Source organism: Choloepus didactylus, chromosome 20 (genome assembly GCF_015220235.1).
Source record: "Choloepus didactylus isolate mChoDid1 chromosome 20, mChoDid1.pri, whole genome shotgun sequence".
NCBI classification, from domain to species: Eukaryota; Metazoa; Chordata; class Mammalia; order Pilosa; family Megalonychidae; genus Choloepus; species Choloepus didactylus.
The window spans coordinates 36,356,463-36,373,100 of record NC_051326.1 but is presented as its reverse complement, the minus strand read 5'-3'; the positions used below and the strand labels follow the sequence as shown (position 1 = coordinate 36,373,100).

Below are 16,638 nucleotides of genomic sequence, written 5' to 3'. Positions count from 1 at the left end.
AGACAATTCAAATGCAGATGATAACTCCCTATGGAGTGTATCTTCCCTAAGAGTAAGGAAGTGGGGCCCAGCTTTCCCTTCAGAACCAGACCCCAGAGCCTGGGGGAAAACAGCCAAAACAGAGACTAAGGAGGCCACACCTCCTTACACCAGTTGGGAGCAACAGGCTGACAGGTGCCACCTGCTGGATGGATTAGGAAAAGCATAGCAACTGGAAACCTCACAGGAAAGCCTGTCATTCCTCTAAGATACACCCTGAATATAACCCCATTCTGAGACCTGAACCTGTTCTGGTGTGGGAAAACATGACTGGGGTAACAAAGAAAACCAGATGCCTAGACAACAGAAAACTAAAATCTACACTAGGAGAAATGAAGATATGGCTCAGTCAAAGGAACAAACTTACACCTCAATCAAGATACAGTTGAGATATTGTTTCATTTTAATGAAACAATATATTAAAGATTTTCAAAGAAATATGCTAAATCAAATCAAAAACCAAATCAATGAGTTCAGGGAAGATATAACAAAAGAGACAAAGGCTATAAAGAAAACATTGGGCAAACATAAGGAAGAAATCAAATGTTTGAAAAAACTGGCAGAATCTATGGAAATGAAGGCACAACATGAGATGAAAAACACAATGGAGACATACAACAACAGATCTCAGGAGGCAGAAGAAAACACCCAGGAACTGGAGAACAAGACACTTGAAATTCTACACAGAAAAGAACAGAAAAATATGAGCATTGTCTCAGGGAATTGAATGACAACATAAAACTCATGAACGTATGTTTCATGGGTGTCCCAGAAGGAGAAGAGAAAGGAAAAGGGGCAAATGCAAGAATAGAGGAAATAATCAATGAAAATGTCCCCTCTCTTATGAAAGACATAAAATTACAGATACAAGAAGTGCAGTGTACCCCAAACAGAATAGACATGAATAGACCTATGCCAAGACACTTAATAATCAGATTATCAAACATCGAAGACAAAGAGAGAATCCTGAAAGCAGCAAGAGAAAAGCAATCTATCAAATACAAAAGAAGCTTGATAAGACTATGTGCGGATTTCTCAGTAGAAACCATGGATACAAGAAGGAAGTGGTGTGATATATTTAAGATACTGAAAGAGAAAAACTGCCAACCAAGAATCCTATATCCAGCAGAACTGTCCTTCAAATATGAGGGAGAATTTAAAATATTCTCTGAAAAACAGACAATGAGAGAGTTTGTGAACAAGATACCTGTGCTACAGGAAATACTAAAGGGAGCACTACAGACAGATAGGAAAAGACAGGAGTGAGAGGTTTGGAACACAATTTTGGGTGATGGTAGCACAGCAATGTAAGTACACTGAACAAAGATGACTGTGAGTACAGTTGAAAGAGGAAGGCTAGGAGCATGTGGGACACCAGAAGGAAAGAGGAAAGATAAAGACTGGGAGTGTATAACTCAGTGAAACCTAGAGTGCTCAACAATTGCGATAAAATGTACAAATATGTTTTTACAAGAGGGAGAACAAATGAATGTCAACCTTGCAAGGTGTTAAAAATAGGGTGGTATTGGGGAAAAAAATACAGTCAAAGCAAACTAGAGACTATAGTTAACAGAAACATTGTATTATGCTTAATTGAATGTAACAAAGGCAATATACCAAAGCTAAATGCATTTAAGAGGGGGACATAAGGGAGGGGTATGGGACTCTTGGCATTGGCAATGTTGTCTCACCCTTATTCTACTTTAGGTTAACTCTATCTTTCCTTTTGTTGCTTTTTAGATGTCATGTTTGTTTTTTCTTTTTTTCTTTTTTTCTCTTCCTTTTGTCTCTCTCTCCCTTCTTTGACTCTTCCTCCTTCTTTTTGGAAGAAATAGAGACGTCCTGGTATAGATAGAGGTGATGGTGGGGAGTACATGAATATATGACTATACAGGGAGCCATCGATTGTTTACTTAGGACTGGAAGTGTGGTGGGTGAACAAAACTGTTAAAAAAAAACATAAAAAAGGCTTGATGAAGAAACCTTGAGGGCACTACATTGAGTGAAATAAGTCAGATACATAAGGACAAATATTGGTCTCACTGATATGAACTAATTATAATATGTAAACTCATAGACATGAAATATAAGTTACCAGGATATAGAACAAGGTTATAGAATGGAGAGCAGTTGCTTATTATAAACAGAGTGTTCAACTAGGTTGAATTTAGTGTTTGGAAATGGACAGAGGTGATGGCGGCACGCTATTGTGAGAATAACTAACAGTGCTGAATGGTATATGAATGTGGTGGAAAGGGGAAGCTTAAAGTCACCTATGTACCCAGAAGGAAAGTTGGAGGTTAAAAGATGAGAACGTATAAAACAGTGACTCTTGTGGTGGACAATCTCTGTGATTAACTGCTACAAATATTAGAAATCTCTTTCCTGAACTAGAACAAATGTATGACACTATAACTAGAAGTTAATAATAGAGGGGTGTATAGGGAAAATATATGTATGGCAAACTGTGTACTACAGTTAGTAGTATTTTAACATTCGTTCATCAATAGTAACAAATGTACTATACCAATACTATGAGTCAATAATGGAGGAAGGGTGAAGGGTGGTTAGGGGTATGGGAGGATTTATTTTTTCTTTTTTTGTCTTTCTTTTCTGGTGTAATGAAAATGTTCTAAAAATTGAAAAAAAATAATTGTGGTGGATGCACAGCTGTATGATGGTACTGTGAGCAACTGATTGTGCACTTTGGATCTTTGGATAATTGTATGGTATGTGAACAATCTCAAAAAAATTAAATTTAAAAATATTGTTTATCTTAATTACTGAGTTATGCCCTTAAATTTTGTGCCTGTAGCAAGAGCCTTACTGCCTCACCAGCATCGCAGCCCAGAGGAACTGGAGAAATAGCTACAGTGTGAGTCTGCAGAATTAGAGGCACTCTGTGGTGCAAACTTGGGCCAGAACCTTGTCACCTAACCACCATTAGACTCCACTTTTATCAATCAGCCATGGCGGTATGTTGAATCTTTAGGAATTAGCATAAATTCAGAGTCAGTGTCTGGTAAATCCTGATAATTTCCTTTTTCCGAATGCAGAGTTGCCCTAGTAAATGGTCACAGAGCCATCTGGGGAAAGCTTAGTGAATGATTTACAGTATAACCTATGGCAGTGTTGCAGGGTCCTTCCTCAAAAGAACCCAGCCCCCTTCTCAATCAAGGGGTTCCAAGTCTATAAACTAGCTTAGGGTGAGAGGCCATGACTCTCCACTGAGAAAATGTAAGTTAGGTTTCTGGCCACCAGACTTGGAAATCTTCCTTTTACAAAGATAACATTCAGTAGTTTCCCTGTCTATCATAAGAACACCAGGGCTAATTAGCCACTGCCAAAATCTTACAGATCAAATCCTCCTGATTACAACTTCTCTATATTATTGCCTTTGTTTAGCCTTGAATTGACAGTTATATTTAGAGCTCATCATTAGCCCTTTTTTCTTCATTTATTTCCTAACTGGATGAAACTCATGTTTTCCCTGATTCCTCAGGAAGTATACTTGAGTTCTTGCATTTTCAAACCTTTTTCAATACCTTTGATTCTTCAAGTACAGGTTGGCTGAATACAAAATCCTTGGCTCATACTTTATTTCTTGAAAATGCTCTTCTCCCTATTGTCTTAGTTTGTATGTTGTTGAGAACTCTAATAGCAATCAGATTTTAAGACTCCATCTTTTTTGCTTAGAGGACCTGGAGATTTTTTTTTTCTCTCTTCATCTTTAAAGGCTAAAAGTTTTACTAGGATGTGTCCTGGAGTTGACCAGTCTAGGTCCAGTTCCACTCAGACCTTTCATTTCTGGAAGCTTTCCTTGGATTATGGATTTAAATATTAGTTCTGTTCCATATATTTTTCTTCTTCAGGGAATCCAATTATTCCTGTGTTGTCTCTTCTTCATGTGTCCCTTACATTAACCACTTTTTCTCTGATTCCTTTTTTGATTATTTTCATTTTCATTCTCTTGGCTTTTCATGCCCATAATTTTTCAGTTGAATGTATTCTCCCTTGCTAACCTTTGATTTAGTCTTTATCTCTAAGATGACTCTTTATTCAGATTCTTTCCTGAGGTCATTCAACCCTTGTTTCATACCTTCCTGTTTGTGTTTTTGTTTTTTCTTTTTGTCTGTTTCTGAGTTTTGTAATTTTTCATTTGTGAAAATATTTTTTTCATATCTGAAAGTCTTACTCAAAGGTATTTATTCCTTTTGGAATGGGGGTTGCAGTTGTTTTCTTCTGCTTTGTGTTCCACTTGGGTAATTTTCATCAGCTGAATATTCTGATTCTTGTTTTCATTTTATAACTTTGAATGTTGCCTGCTGTTTTCTGTTCATGTTTTGCTTTTATTTTGTTTTGAAGTAATTTCAAAATTACAAAAAGGTTTTATCTCTCCTTTTCTTTGAGGTTGGTACTTTTTTAGTACAGACCAATTATTTTGTAGAAATGTCCCCTCAATTTAGTCTGATGCTTCCTCATTATTGGATTCAGGTCATGTTTTTTTTTTTTCCCAAAATACCATAAAAGTGATGCTTTGTTCTCAGTGAATTATATCAGAAGGCACTGATGTTGCTATATCCCATTAATAGTGATGTTAATTTTTGCTTGGATAAGATGGTATCTACCAGGTTTCTTCACTGTAAAGTTACTGTTTCCCCCCTTATAATCAGTATTTCATGGGAAGATAGCCCGAGACTGTGTAAGCATTCTTTTCCTCATCAAATTTCACCCACTAGTTTATCATCCACTGATGATGACTGCCTAAATTATTTATTATTGTGATGATTGCCAAACAGTGACATTCTAATTTCATCATTCATTCTACACTTATTAGTGGGCGTTTTACTCTAAGGAGCTTTCCCTTTTCTATCATTATTTATATCAGTACATCATATTACTGAGTGAATAGCATGTACAGTACATGGTAATTCTTGGGAGATACTCTGAAGTATTTAGGGGAAGGCTCATGCAAAATATTTGCTGAAAAATGTTTCAGCAAAATAACAATATTAATAATGGACACCCAGACACACACATAAGAGATTTAAAGCCTATGTGGAAAATTGTTGATTGTTCAATCTAGGTGAAGGATATATGGAAGTTCTTTGTACTATTTTGCAATTTTTTTGCAGTTACGTATTTTTCAAAATATAAAGTAAAAAACATACAGTAGTTTTAACTGAGACATTGTCAAAACCTTCCCGAACATTTAAAAAAAAAAAAATTAAAGCCAGCCTAAAGATTTAATTTACCAGCATTTGAATATATTCAAATTTTATTACCAGTCTATAGAAATTTAACACTAGCATCTGTGCAACAGTCCTCTGAGGCAGAGGGAGAACAGCATACACACATATTATACACTAAGATAACAGTACCATGTTTGACAAGACAGTTTCTTGATTTGATAAGACCAAGGATGACAAAGCAGTCAACTCAAGGTGAATGATTCCAGTTGTAGGATGTAAGTGAACTTATCAAGTAGTGAACATTACAAATAATATTAAAATGTTAGACAGCCTTACAAAAGTTCAGAATTTTTCCTTAGGACTATATATATATATACAGGTTCACAGTATAAAAACCTGTATATTACAGCACTCTGAGGTTCCAGCAAAGCATACATTATAGACAAATTTGCCATACAGTGCAATTTTATTGTGTAAGACATGAATAATAGTGCACTTAAATCCAAGAGTCACATTCAAATATATCAAGAGTACAGTCCAAATACCTGGCTATTGAAGAAATACATATATATTTTTAAACTAAGTTGTGCAAGTACAACATGTTTAGTGTAGATGGTACGGGATTTAGGGTGTATTTCTGTAGAATAATCCACCTCTCCAAACATATGTGCATTTTAAAAGTGAAGCAAATGTCTTTTCCAGACAGACACAAGGCAGTGTTACACAGCTCAATTTTATTACAAATCACAAATACAGTTAATCCTTCGACTTGCAGATGGTTAAACAGAATGGCTCTAAAAATCAGTAAACTGTCATCAGGGATTACTTTACAGGATAATGTAGTGTCTACAGTGATCCTCATTTTCTTCCACTAAATTAAGTGGGAACTACAATTCTGCAGTGCAGTTTAAGAGGCAGCCCTTTAGGTTTCTTAAAAGGGAATTCAGGTAAGTCAAACTTTTAAAAATCTAGTCCTAGAGTTTCAGAGGATCTCTTCTGGGCTATTGGTTTAAAGGAAAAAGATGCTGTGGACACTGGATAATAAAGAATGTGTGAAGGTAGAAGGAGTAGTTTTATTAAAGAAAACAAAAATTAGAAAACTGATAATATAAAAAATTAGCATTTCATATCATCTCAAAATAAATATTAATGGAGAAGTCAGTTTTTAATGTTTTCTGTTAAGCTGGCTAATTAGGATACTAGCTCTGGTGGGGGGGGGGAGATCTGACCCTTTTTATAGAATAAGAAATAACCTATTTTGTGTTGAGGTATAGCATAAACATGCATCACATATCCTGAATGACTTCATTCTCTGGTAAATTTCAAAGTTTCCAAAACAGGGAATCACCTACTCTAAATATTGCCCACTTTTGTCTAGGAGATACTTTTCTGATAAAGAATGCTCATAATACCCTCACCTAGTTCTCATTCATTAAATCTAGAAGGGCTCAGTGGGCAAATACCAAAACTTTTGCCTCAGGTTTAGGTCTGATAATAAGCTAACTTGATGACCTCCGTAAGACTGAAAAATTAAAATAGCTGTTTCTGAAACCAAATAATTAAAATATTTGTGTCTTTAAGCAGATTAAAAAATGCAAATGTTCCCCCAATTTTTCACTTTAAGAGACTAAACTACTGATCAAATAATTCTCCATGATATAGAGTTGTTAAATTAACATAAATCAACCATACTGATCTAATCAAAGATTAATATCCCACTGAATTTTATCCTTTAAAATGAAAAATACTGAAATCCCACCTCTATAAATCAGGCCTCAGAGTTAAAGGACAAGTTTTAAAATCCCCCATGTGGGATCTTAAATGAATGTCAATTGTCTCCCAAAGTTTTCCCCAAAATCATTTTAAAATCTTGCTTCAAAGACTCAATTTTTCTTAGAAATAAAATAAGTTTATAGACTGCTTAAATTTGCTATTAAGAGTTTTCAATTTCTGCTTATTTTCTTCCCATTTATTAATATCAACATGTCAAATTTTGACTGTACAAATAATTACTGAAAAGTATTTCCACACAAAAAAAGTTCAGCTTTTTAATGCAACCAACCAACTAGGTTCTTCTGATTTAAAAAAAAAAAAAAAGTATTTATTAATTAAAATGGCAACCAAGGACTCAAAAGTCAACAGAAACTTCTTTCTCTTGGCAAAGAGAAATACATTTTGGTAAGATTTAGGAATCTGGGACATGAAAGGCAAGGAAGCAGAAAGGCACAGTCTCTTGACTTGAATAGGGTAGTGGAGGGAGGTATGTAAAATCAGAACAGGAATAAGAACTTGGCCTTTAATTTAAACCCAAGGATCCTTATGTTTCTGATACGAGGATTGTAGCAATCTTTTATTTTTTAAAATATTCTTTGTGGGGCCTAGGCTTTACATCCCCAAAATATAAACTAGCCTTCAATATAAATGAATACAGAAGATGCCTACCATGATGCCTAACATACATGGACTTGATTATATCTCACTTTACTACTATTGGCTCCTATTTGCTTTCTCATTAATTCTGCCACCATTCTCTTCAGTGAAGTTCTTTATTTATAAGAATGTTATAAATATATAATGTTACTGTTTAACAATTACCTTCTCATTAGTTTATTCATTTTATTTATTCTCCACATCCAAGGGAGAGGTAACTTAATAGAATTGCTAAAAACCCTCTCCCAAATTATATTGATGATGCTTTTGTTTTTGACAGGGTTCTCAAGTTTGGGAGAGCTGTAATATTTGTATTAAGTGCCCCTTTGTAAATGCATTGATACCAAAGTTGGTTTCTACTACCTGTAAACAGATCTGAGATTTGGACAATCCTTAACTATAAATTAACACTAAAATGCAAACTTGCCAAAAGAGCTTAAGAGATCTGCCTCAATGAGAAAGAAAATGAAATTGAAGTATTACACTACTATTGGACTCTGGCTCAGTGTTCATCAAGAATACAGGTATAACTTGATGACATACAATTTTTCCATGACCAAGATTAACAAAAATTCCCTCCAAAGTTTCTAGCCATGGAAACCCTATGTCCAATCAACATATTAGATGAAAGTCACTTCTAAAGAATCACTTAAAATCTCTACATGGATTTCCTTTTGATTCCATTAACTGAGAAGAAAGACTCCTTCCTCATATCTGGTCTTGAGAAAAAACTAGGAGAATACAAAAATGTCATCTGTGTGAACAGATGCAGCAAGCAATTCTGAAGGAGCATTAAAAAAGCTAGGGTATTGCCTCTTTCAAATAACTAATATAGGTGTTTCACTCAACACAGACAGATCTATAAAAAGATAGATCATCACTTATGATCCTTGTCTTAGCCTTTTAATGAGGATTTTAAATGCCCAAAGTTCATAACTATAGCCAAGAAAATAAGTCAAGAATAAAACTGAACTTCTGAGAAGAAGGCAGGCAAATTTACCAAAAGAGAGTTTTGACTATGGATTGCTGTCCAGCTTTTTGTTACAAGTCTAAGGAGGCAGAAGAAGATGAAGCTTGGGCAACTGGAGATGGAAAGTGTATGTGCCATTTTCAAAAGCTTCTGAATGTGGCCATAATTTGTAGAATTGACATTTAGAAATTATATTTTTACCTTGATATAGCTCTAAAGCAAGGTTCAGTTTTGGTGTATTTTACACTGAAATGGTTATATACGTAGATGGTGTGGAAATGGTATTAAAGATTAATATTAATTATCCTTATAAAGGAAAACAGTATTTGTTAAAATGAGCAGTGCCACAAAATGGAAACCTAGATGCAAAATACTGAACCATGAGCTTTTAGAGTTGTAGGCATAAACAAACTGGCATAGCATAAATATAGCTATTACTGTTTCTCTAACATTGAACCATTTCACATCTGTTTCTGAAGTTTGAAACATAGATAGAGCTGCATCACATTCATAAACTTCCTCCTCCCCTTAAGTTTTATTTGCCTAACACATAATTGACAAATTAGCAGTCAAGATACATTTGCAAAAGGCTCAAGCCCACATGAAAGTTTTAACCTTAGTATGAGTAAACTCTTAGAATACTTAAAAATAAAACACAATAAACACACACACAAACATAAACCAGTGCAATAAGAACTTGAGACAAGGGCAGTGCATCTCTGGTTTAAGACACCATATTATGGAACTTAATTATAACAAATCCACATCTATTCTAAATAATGGTTTAATTTTACAACCAGCATTTGGTACACATTTAATGTGTATGGTTAAAAACCTGAAAAACCAATCAATAGTAACAATACCATATCAATAATAAATTCCTACTTTAATTCTATATTGCACTTACTTTTAGTGTCTACTATTAAAATAAATTTTTAATTCTTAATGTAACTATCAGCAAACTATACCTGTTGCCCTTGCAAAAATAATTTGCCTAGAATATGCATTCAGATTTTCCTTTCTTGACAAACCAGAAAGAGAATGAATTCAGCTTTGTTATTCCAAAACCATTTTAAAGAGAATGGATATTTTATGAGGCAAAGATAATATTGGAAACGGCATAGTAAACGCAAAATTCCTTGGTTTCTCAGCCATTTCAGTTCTGAAAAATAATTATACCAAGTGTTTTATAGTCTGATCTTTTTTTAAACCAACATGTATTTCCTAAAAAGATTAACCATATCCTTAACTTTTTTTGGAGCCCTCTTTGAAAAAGTGTACAGAGAGAAAAGCTTATGAAAAATGGTGTATAACACAACTGGTATTAAATAGGTCACTTATTTCACATAAAATAAAATGACTAGCACCTCCTTCTTCCTCTCAAAGTGAAGGGGCCTACCAGACCACATGAAACATGAGTAATTATAGTTAAGTTTCATTAATAAAATATTGAGAAATCAATTACATTAAAGCGTTCCTATATCTTAAGCCTTAAGTTCAAGGCTACTGTGTAAAAGTGAACTGAAGGGCAAAAGGAGAGAGAGGTGGAGTACAGGTCTGGGAAGGCTTAAGGGTGTAGGGGAGATCTTTTAGGGACTCTCCTGTATCCCATCCTCTGTTTCCAGTTCTGCCAACTGCCTTCTGAGGATATTTACTTTTGCTTGTAATTCCTTGTTATATTCAATAATGTTAACCATTTCTTCATAAGCTTCATCCAAATACTTGGAGGATCTGTTCCAACGTAGGAAAACACCTATTGAATCCAGGAAAGGAATACAGAAGGGAAAAGGATACATACAGTGAGTTAATATTATATTTGTAGATAATGTGTATTCCATGCATTATATATCTTAATTCCTTCCTCCCTCCATCCTTCCTTTCCTTCCTCTCTCTCTTTTTTGGTTTTACAACTCATATTGGTGCTTTATTTTACTCTAAAATACAAAGCAATCTTGAAGAACTGAAAGAGTGCAATTAAATACAGTATTCAAGAAATCACTATTTCTATGTACATGCTCACTATAATTCTTCAAAAAAGCCACAAAATTATCAAATAGGTCAAAATGCAGTTCTGTGTTATATTCAGAAAAAACAGCTGATAAATTACATCATAAACTTTCCAGTGTACAATACAAATCTTTTTTTTTTTTTTCACAATTACAGAACTTTATCCAGACCTGTAAGACCCCCTACGTGTGAAATCACTTTCACTGGAAAAAGTGACAATTAAAGCAAAAGCAGAACCACATAAATTGTTATTTAAAAGTCTAAATTTAAGTGGGTTCTCTCTTTTTTGTTATTTAACAGGCAGTCTTCCAATTCTGCAGGCAATTGCTTCTTTCCCCAAATAATAATAATTATCGTTTTATTATGGACTAAACGAGGCATTTTCTCCCTTTACATAGACCTATGTTAACTATACTATCCCAGAATAATGGCTGAAAGATATTCAAGTAAAGATATACCGAAACTTTCCATGCTGCAATATGCCAGCAGCTGACAAGTTCATAAATGTATTATGATTCATAAAAACACTATAAACCAAACTCTCATAAGCCCTAATGAGTCCTCCTATATGCCCTAATTCTCCTCTCTATCAGAAAGGGTAAATAGAAACATATCTTAAATATTGATTAACCTGTTGATTTTTCTATTATATGAACCTATTTTAAAAATCTTATTCTTCCATACAGTAATTATGTAATGTTAATGGGTAACTATGATGTAAATGTAATCTGCAGCGCAACATTTTAAGGCCAAAAAACAGTCTCATTATATAATACATATATATATATCATAAGAAGATTTTATCTAATAAAGAATCTCTCTAGCTCTAAGTTAAGGAGGCACTAAACACTTCTGAAAACTGTTCTTAATGGAGTGACAGAAATTCACCCATGTAACAACAAAGGTTTCCTTCTACCACTTAATCCCTAAACCCCCAATGAGGGAGTTGAATTATTCTCCAGGGCACTCAATTCTTAAATTTGGCTTTTCTCCCAAGTGGCTATGGTCTCTCTGTTCAGTTGTTAAATGACAGTGGCTTTTAGGTAAATTGTGTCAGAAGTCTTATAGGAGAGGTATAGCTATAATCTCTCACGTAAGAGGTCACTTACCACGTACCTGTGACTGTCTACAACAGTCAAGAAAGTAATCTAAGAGAAGTTCTAAGAAGTCAAGATTACTTCACAGAATCAAAGCCAAAGTATATACTCAGAGAATCCTGAGACTACCTAAGCACATGTTCCCACAATTCTAACTAGAGCTTCAATAGATAAGATTAGAAGCATAAAGTGAAGTGGAAGGAAGCAGCTAATAGTAGATATATACTAGGAGGAACAACACATGACAGGTGACATCCAGGGAAGAAATAAAAACAGACCCAGACCCAAACTGAGAAAGCAAATAGTGTAAAATTATATGCCCTTTTACATGCAGGACAAATTGTTCTATGCACATGCATAGCCCTTGAGGGCATAAAATATTAGAACACAGCATAACTGAAATTAATGATAATTCAGTTTAATTTACTAAACATCTACTGTCCTTGTGTTCTTATGCTGTTTAACACAGAGATGTAAAACAGTGCTTACTATTTTCAAAAGGATTAAAAAGAAATTAAATGGTATTTTATATTCTTTGTTTAATGAAAAGCTAATATAGTTTAGATAGATTTTAATAAAAATAGTTTTTTTAAAAAACAAGCTTTGGTATTTAAGGGGATAAACTTCAGCAGTCTGGAAAATTAATGTCTGTAAAATACCTTGTTTAGAATAGTTATGAAAATTAAGTAAGGATCACTGCTCCATATGAATAATGAGGTATTTGCATTACTGCATTGATAGATGGTATTCTGTATAGATTTATAGAACCTGGCTAGAATAAATAGCTCAAGTAACCCTTTAACAGCATTTAACAAAAGAACATATTCTAATAACTGCTTAATAAATGAAAGATATAAACTATCACCTAGGAGCTAACACTTTATTTCTGCCCTAACTAATCATCAACTCTTCCAAGCAAAAATAAGTAGTTTCTTATGTATGGAAAATATTCAACATAAGCAGCAGTATCCATTAAATAATTACTGTTAAATTCTCAAATGGGGGCTGAAAAAAAAAAAAGTATGACTAGATAACTGACATGAAATAGAGAACTATTCCACTACTGAGAAAACAATCACCATTACACACAGGTCTGAGGGTCAACGCCACCTCCTCAGCACACCTGACTACCAACAAAAATTTGAAAAAAATGCATGGTTTACCTTCCCATAGCTGAAGACTCTGTGGTGCAACAGAAGGCCAGATGACTAGATTGTTGGCTTCAAAGAGAGGATTAGTGAATTTACTCAGTTCACTGGATCGATTGACCCAGGACCACAGAGACATTGTCTTCTGCTGCAGCTTCAATTTACATCTGATCAGGAGAGAAAACTGTCATTAAAGCAGTTAATTTATAACAGTCACTATTAAATGCTCTTTTTGATAGAACAACTTCTCTTTGTATTTTAGAAGGTAGAACACAAGATTTCTGAGGAGCATTGTGTTGTAAAATAATATTTTTCAGAAAACTCAATCAGCATGATAACTCTGACAAAAAGAAACACTGTTTTACAGGCTTCCAAAACCTGCAAGAAGGATAAAACCATAATCTGGTCATGTCAGGGTGACTATTAACCTAACCCCAGAGAATGTTACTATACACAAAAGTCCTTTATTGTATTCTGGGGTTGCATTTTAATTAAAATAGCTAAACAAACAACTTTACAACTTTTTTGTTTCTCAGAAGCCAAGAATATACTCACAAAATTGTACACATCATATTAAAAATGAAGGATGAGCCAAATCTCAAAAAATACCCTAAAACTTTTAGAGGCTTAGCGTTGAGGAAAAAGAAATTACATATACGTAAAAAAGACTGTCAAAGAGTAAAAACAAATACATTTCTTGATGTAAGTACTGATTAAGTCTACATTCATATACAATGAATAGTCACCATAATGATCCTAAAACTCTGTAACACTTTAACGTGGAATAACTGTTGGAGAAGGGAAGTGAGCTGGCACATTTTAGAAAAAAAAATTTTTTTTACATGATTGAAAGTTAGTTTGTGGTAATCTCTAAATTAATCAAAAAGATAATGCACCTAGTTTTCACAGGAATCTGTTTAAGCTAAAGTTTTACTAAAAAATTGGTTTTGTCTCTAAATGGCTTGATAATCTGAATGTAGGTTAGTAATATGCATTCTTTTTATACTAGCAATAAAAATAATATACATAATCACAGAACCAATGTAGAACTAGAATTTAATTTCCCACTCCATGTTCCTAGCAACCAGGGACAGCAAGGACAAGAATCACTGCTCCCTGATTAAACAAGAGGAAGGAGTAGCAACAGACAAGACAGAATTTAACAAAGGATTACAAATACTGAATCTTCATTATTATTTTTTCTTCTTAGTTGCTAGGATATTAGAATAGCTAGAAGGAAAGAACTGAAATGGTGGAACTCTAACCCATAACATTCTTTGAAATTTGCTCTATAGCTACTTGTTAAATTGTACTTTGAAAGTTATCACCTCTCTGTATATATGCTGTATTTCACAATAAGGAAATAACTGAAATTGTGGAACTGTAACCCATAAAATTCTTTGAAATTTGCTACTTGTTAAATCACACTTTGAAAGTTATCACTTCTATGTATATATTTATGTTATAGTCCACAATAGAAAAATGAAAAAAAAAAAAAAAAAAAAGAAAAACTGCTCCCACAGCATCCCCAGCCCTATGCCTGCAAGCCCATGCTTAGACAATCACTGAACTTTCTCCAGCTGAGTCCAGACATGGCTTCAGAATCTTTCTCAATCCATACTGCTGGTAGCCTCTACCAACTGGGAGTCAGCATGTGAAATAAAATACATTTGTAATCCCTTTATTGAAGAATAGTTCTCAGGGATGTTAACAGGTATAATACCAAAAAAGGAATTCCACAGTTAAATATATTTTTTAAATGTTGAATTAAAGGTATATACATTGCTTTATTAAAGGACACCTTAAAGCCTTTAATGATTAAGTGCATTAATGATTCTCTAAGAGAAGGCTGTATTATACCACATTCCTTGACAATGGAAATCACACCCCACCCCAAGTGTACCCAGTCCAAGAAATAGTGGGATAGTATATTAGATTCCTAAAATATTTAAGTGCCATGAAAAGAGTTGCCTTTGTAATGATTATTTGGACATAGCCTTTGATCTCCTCAAAACAAAACAAAACTAGAACTTTGTTTAGTTTAGCATTTAAAAAAATATAAAATATATCTGACAACAGGATCCTTTTTGGTGTAATGCCTATTAAAATCCCTTGGTAGTAGTGTACAACAACAGTATTAGAAATAGATTTCATTTCACATATTGACGCCCAATTGTTAGAGGTTACCTGAGTGCTCAGTTATTTCTCCTTTCCCTTGCATCAAATGATACAAAGGATGAGGTATTCCCTTATGCACTGTTACGTTCATCAGAATGATTGTGCCGGCCAAAGTATGTTTGTGGCTCTGGGTCAAAATGCTATTCGTGGTCATTTATAGGCTGGTGGTTATGCTGGTGACGGAAGACTCAAAGAGGAATGGATGATTGAACTAACATTTTTAAGTGCCTATTAAGCAATAAGTATGATGTGAGGAGTGTCCACATATTGTTTTATTTGATCCTCACTACAACTCAGTGAGAAAGATATTAATTGCTGCATTTCACATCAGTAGAAATAGATTTAGAAGAGTTACATGGCCAGTAAGTGGCAAAGTGGAGATCCAAACCCAAATCTTCTAATTTCACATCTGGAACTTTTTCCATAAAAGTACACTGGAGAGAATGTGAAAGGAAATGATGACACGGAAAAAGGAATGTACCTAAAATGCTACATTTAGGGGCAGGACTTCTGGAATAACAGAGTATGGACATCTATGTATTATCTGCTCCTCCGAAAGAAAAAAAATAAAAATAAAAACACTGCCAAATATTGTGAAAATCAACTTTTTCAGAACTCTGGAAATTAACCAAGGCTTGCCACAATCAGGAACATGCATTCAGGAAAATTTCTGAACCTTGGTGAGAACAACAGTCTGTGGCATTTTAGCTTGGCCTAACGCCATCCTTCTTTCTTGAGATCCACAATATCCTTTAAAGCCTTGCAGCCACTAGAGGGGAAGACCGAGTTTGGAGATCCTCAAAAAGTACCATCCCCAGAGGATTGTCACTATTTGATAAGTTTCTCAGCCTCCCTGGCAAAGGCCCATTTGTAGAGTGTTGTAGTTATTTGAGCTCTCTCCCAGGGAAAAGCCCTATTGCCAGGATGTTTGTCAAAAACAGTGCAGTAATTGTTTAACCTCACAGCAGCCTGAGGCTGCTCTACCAGGTAGGGCAAACAAGAGCCTGGCCAAATCTAAGAGAAAGATCTGGATGATGGATGTCCACAGGGTGTTTGAGAAGCACTGACATACTCCTGAGAATTTAAAAGAGCATGCATATGTGCAGGGCTGTGCACATACCCAGGAAAGACCTCTGGCTGAACCTGAGGTCTAGTGTAAGCAAGGAGTTAGAAGTAAGGCAGAGTAGTACACTGCCTGAGTGTTGAAGGCATGCCTCCACACACATACATGCAGAACACCTCAACAAGGGCGGACGACAGTTCAAGAAGGAAATCTGACTGGGCAGAGACTTCAGTGGCCACATACCATAGTGAATACACTGTACAGAATTAGTCCAGAAAAGTCATTAAACAAGAAAAAACAAAACAACAACATAGCTGCAACAACAACCTTTTGGGAGAATAAGGGGATCTAACTGCCAGATTTGCCACATTGTATTATCTAAAACATCACTTTTCAACAAAAAGTTATAAAAAACATAAAGAAACAGGAACGTATGGCCCATACATAGGAAAAAATTAGTTAAAAGAAACTGTCCCTGAGAGGTTTCATATACTGGACTTACTAGACAAGGCTT

General features: G+C 34.6%; 1 protein-coding gene across 2 annotated transcripts in view; it reads right to left on the bottom strand.

Annotated features, from left to right (window-relative positions):
• Positions 1-5,299: 5,299 nt before the first annotated feature.
• Positions 5,300-16,638, bottom strand: part of MTMR9 (myotubularin related protein 9) — a 71,405-nt gene continuing 60,066 nt past the window's right edge. For both annotated transcript variants that reach the window (XM_037813048.1, XM_037813049.1), the window contains exons 9-10: positions 12,899-13,050; positions 5,300-10,384 (exon numbers count right to left, since the gene is read on the bottom strand). In XM_037813048.1, coding sequence (XP_037668976.1) covers positions 10,221-10,384; positions 12,899-13,050 — 316 coding nt within the window. In that variant the 3' untranslated portion in view covers positions 5,300-10,220. The remainder of the gene's footprint in view (positions 10,385-12,898; positions 13,051-16,638) is intronic.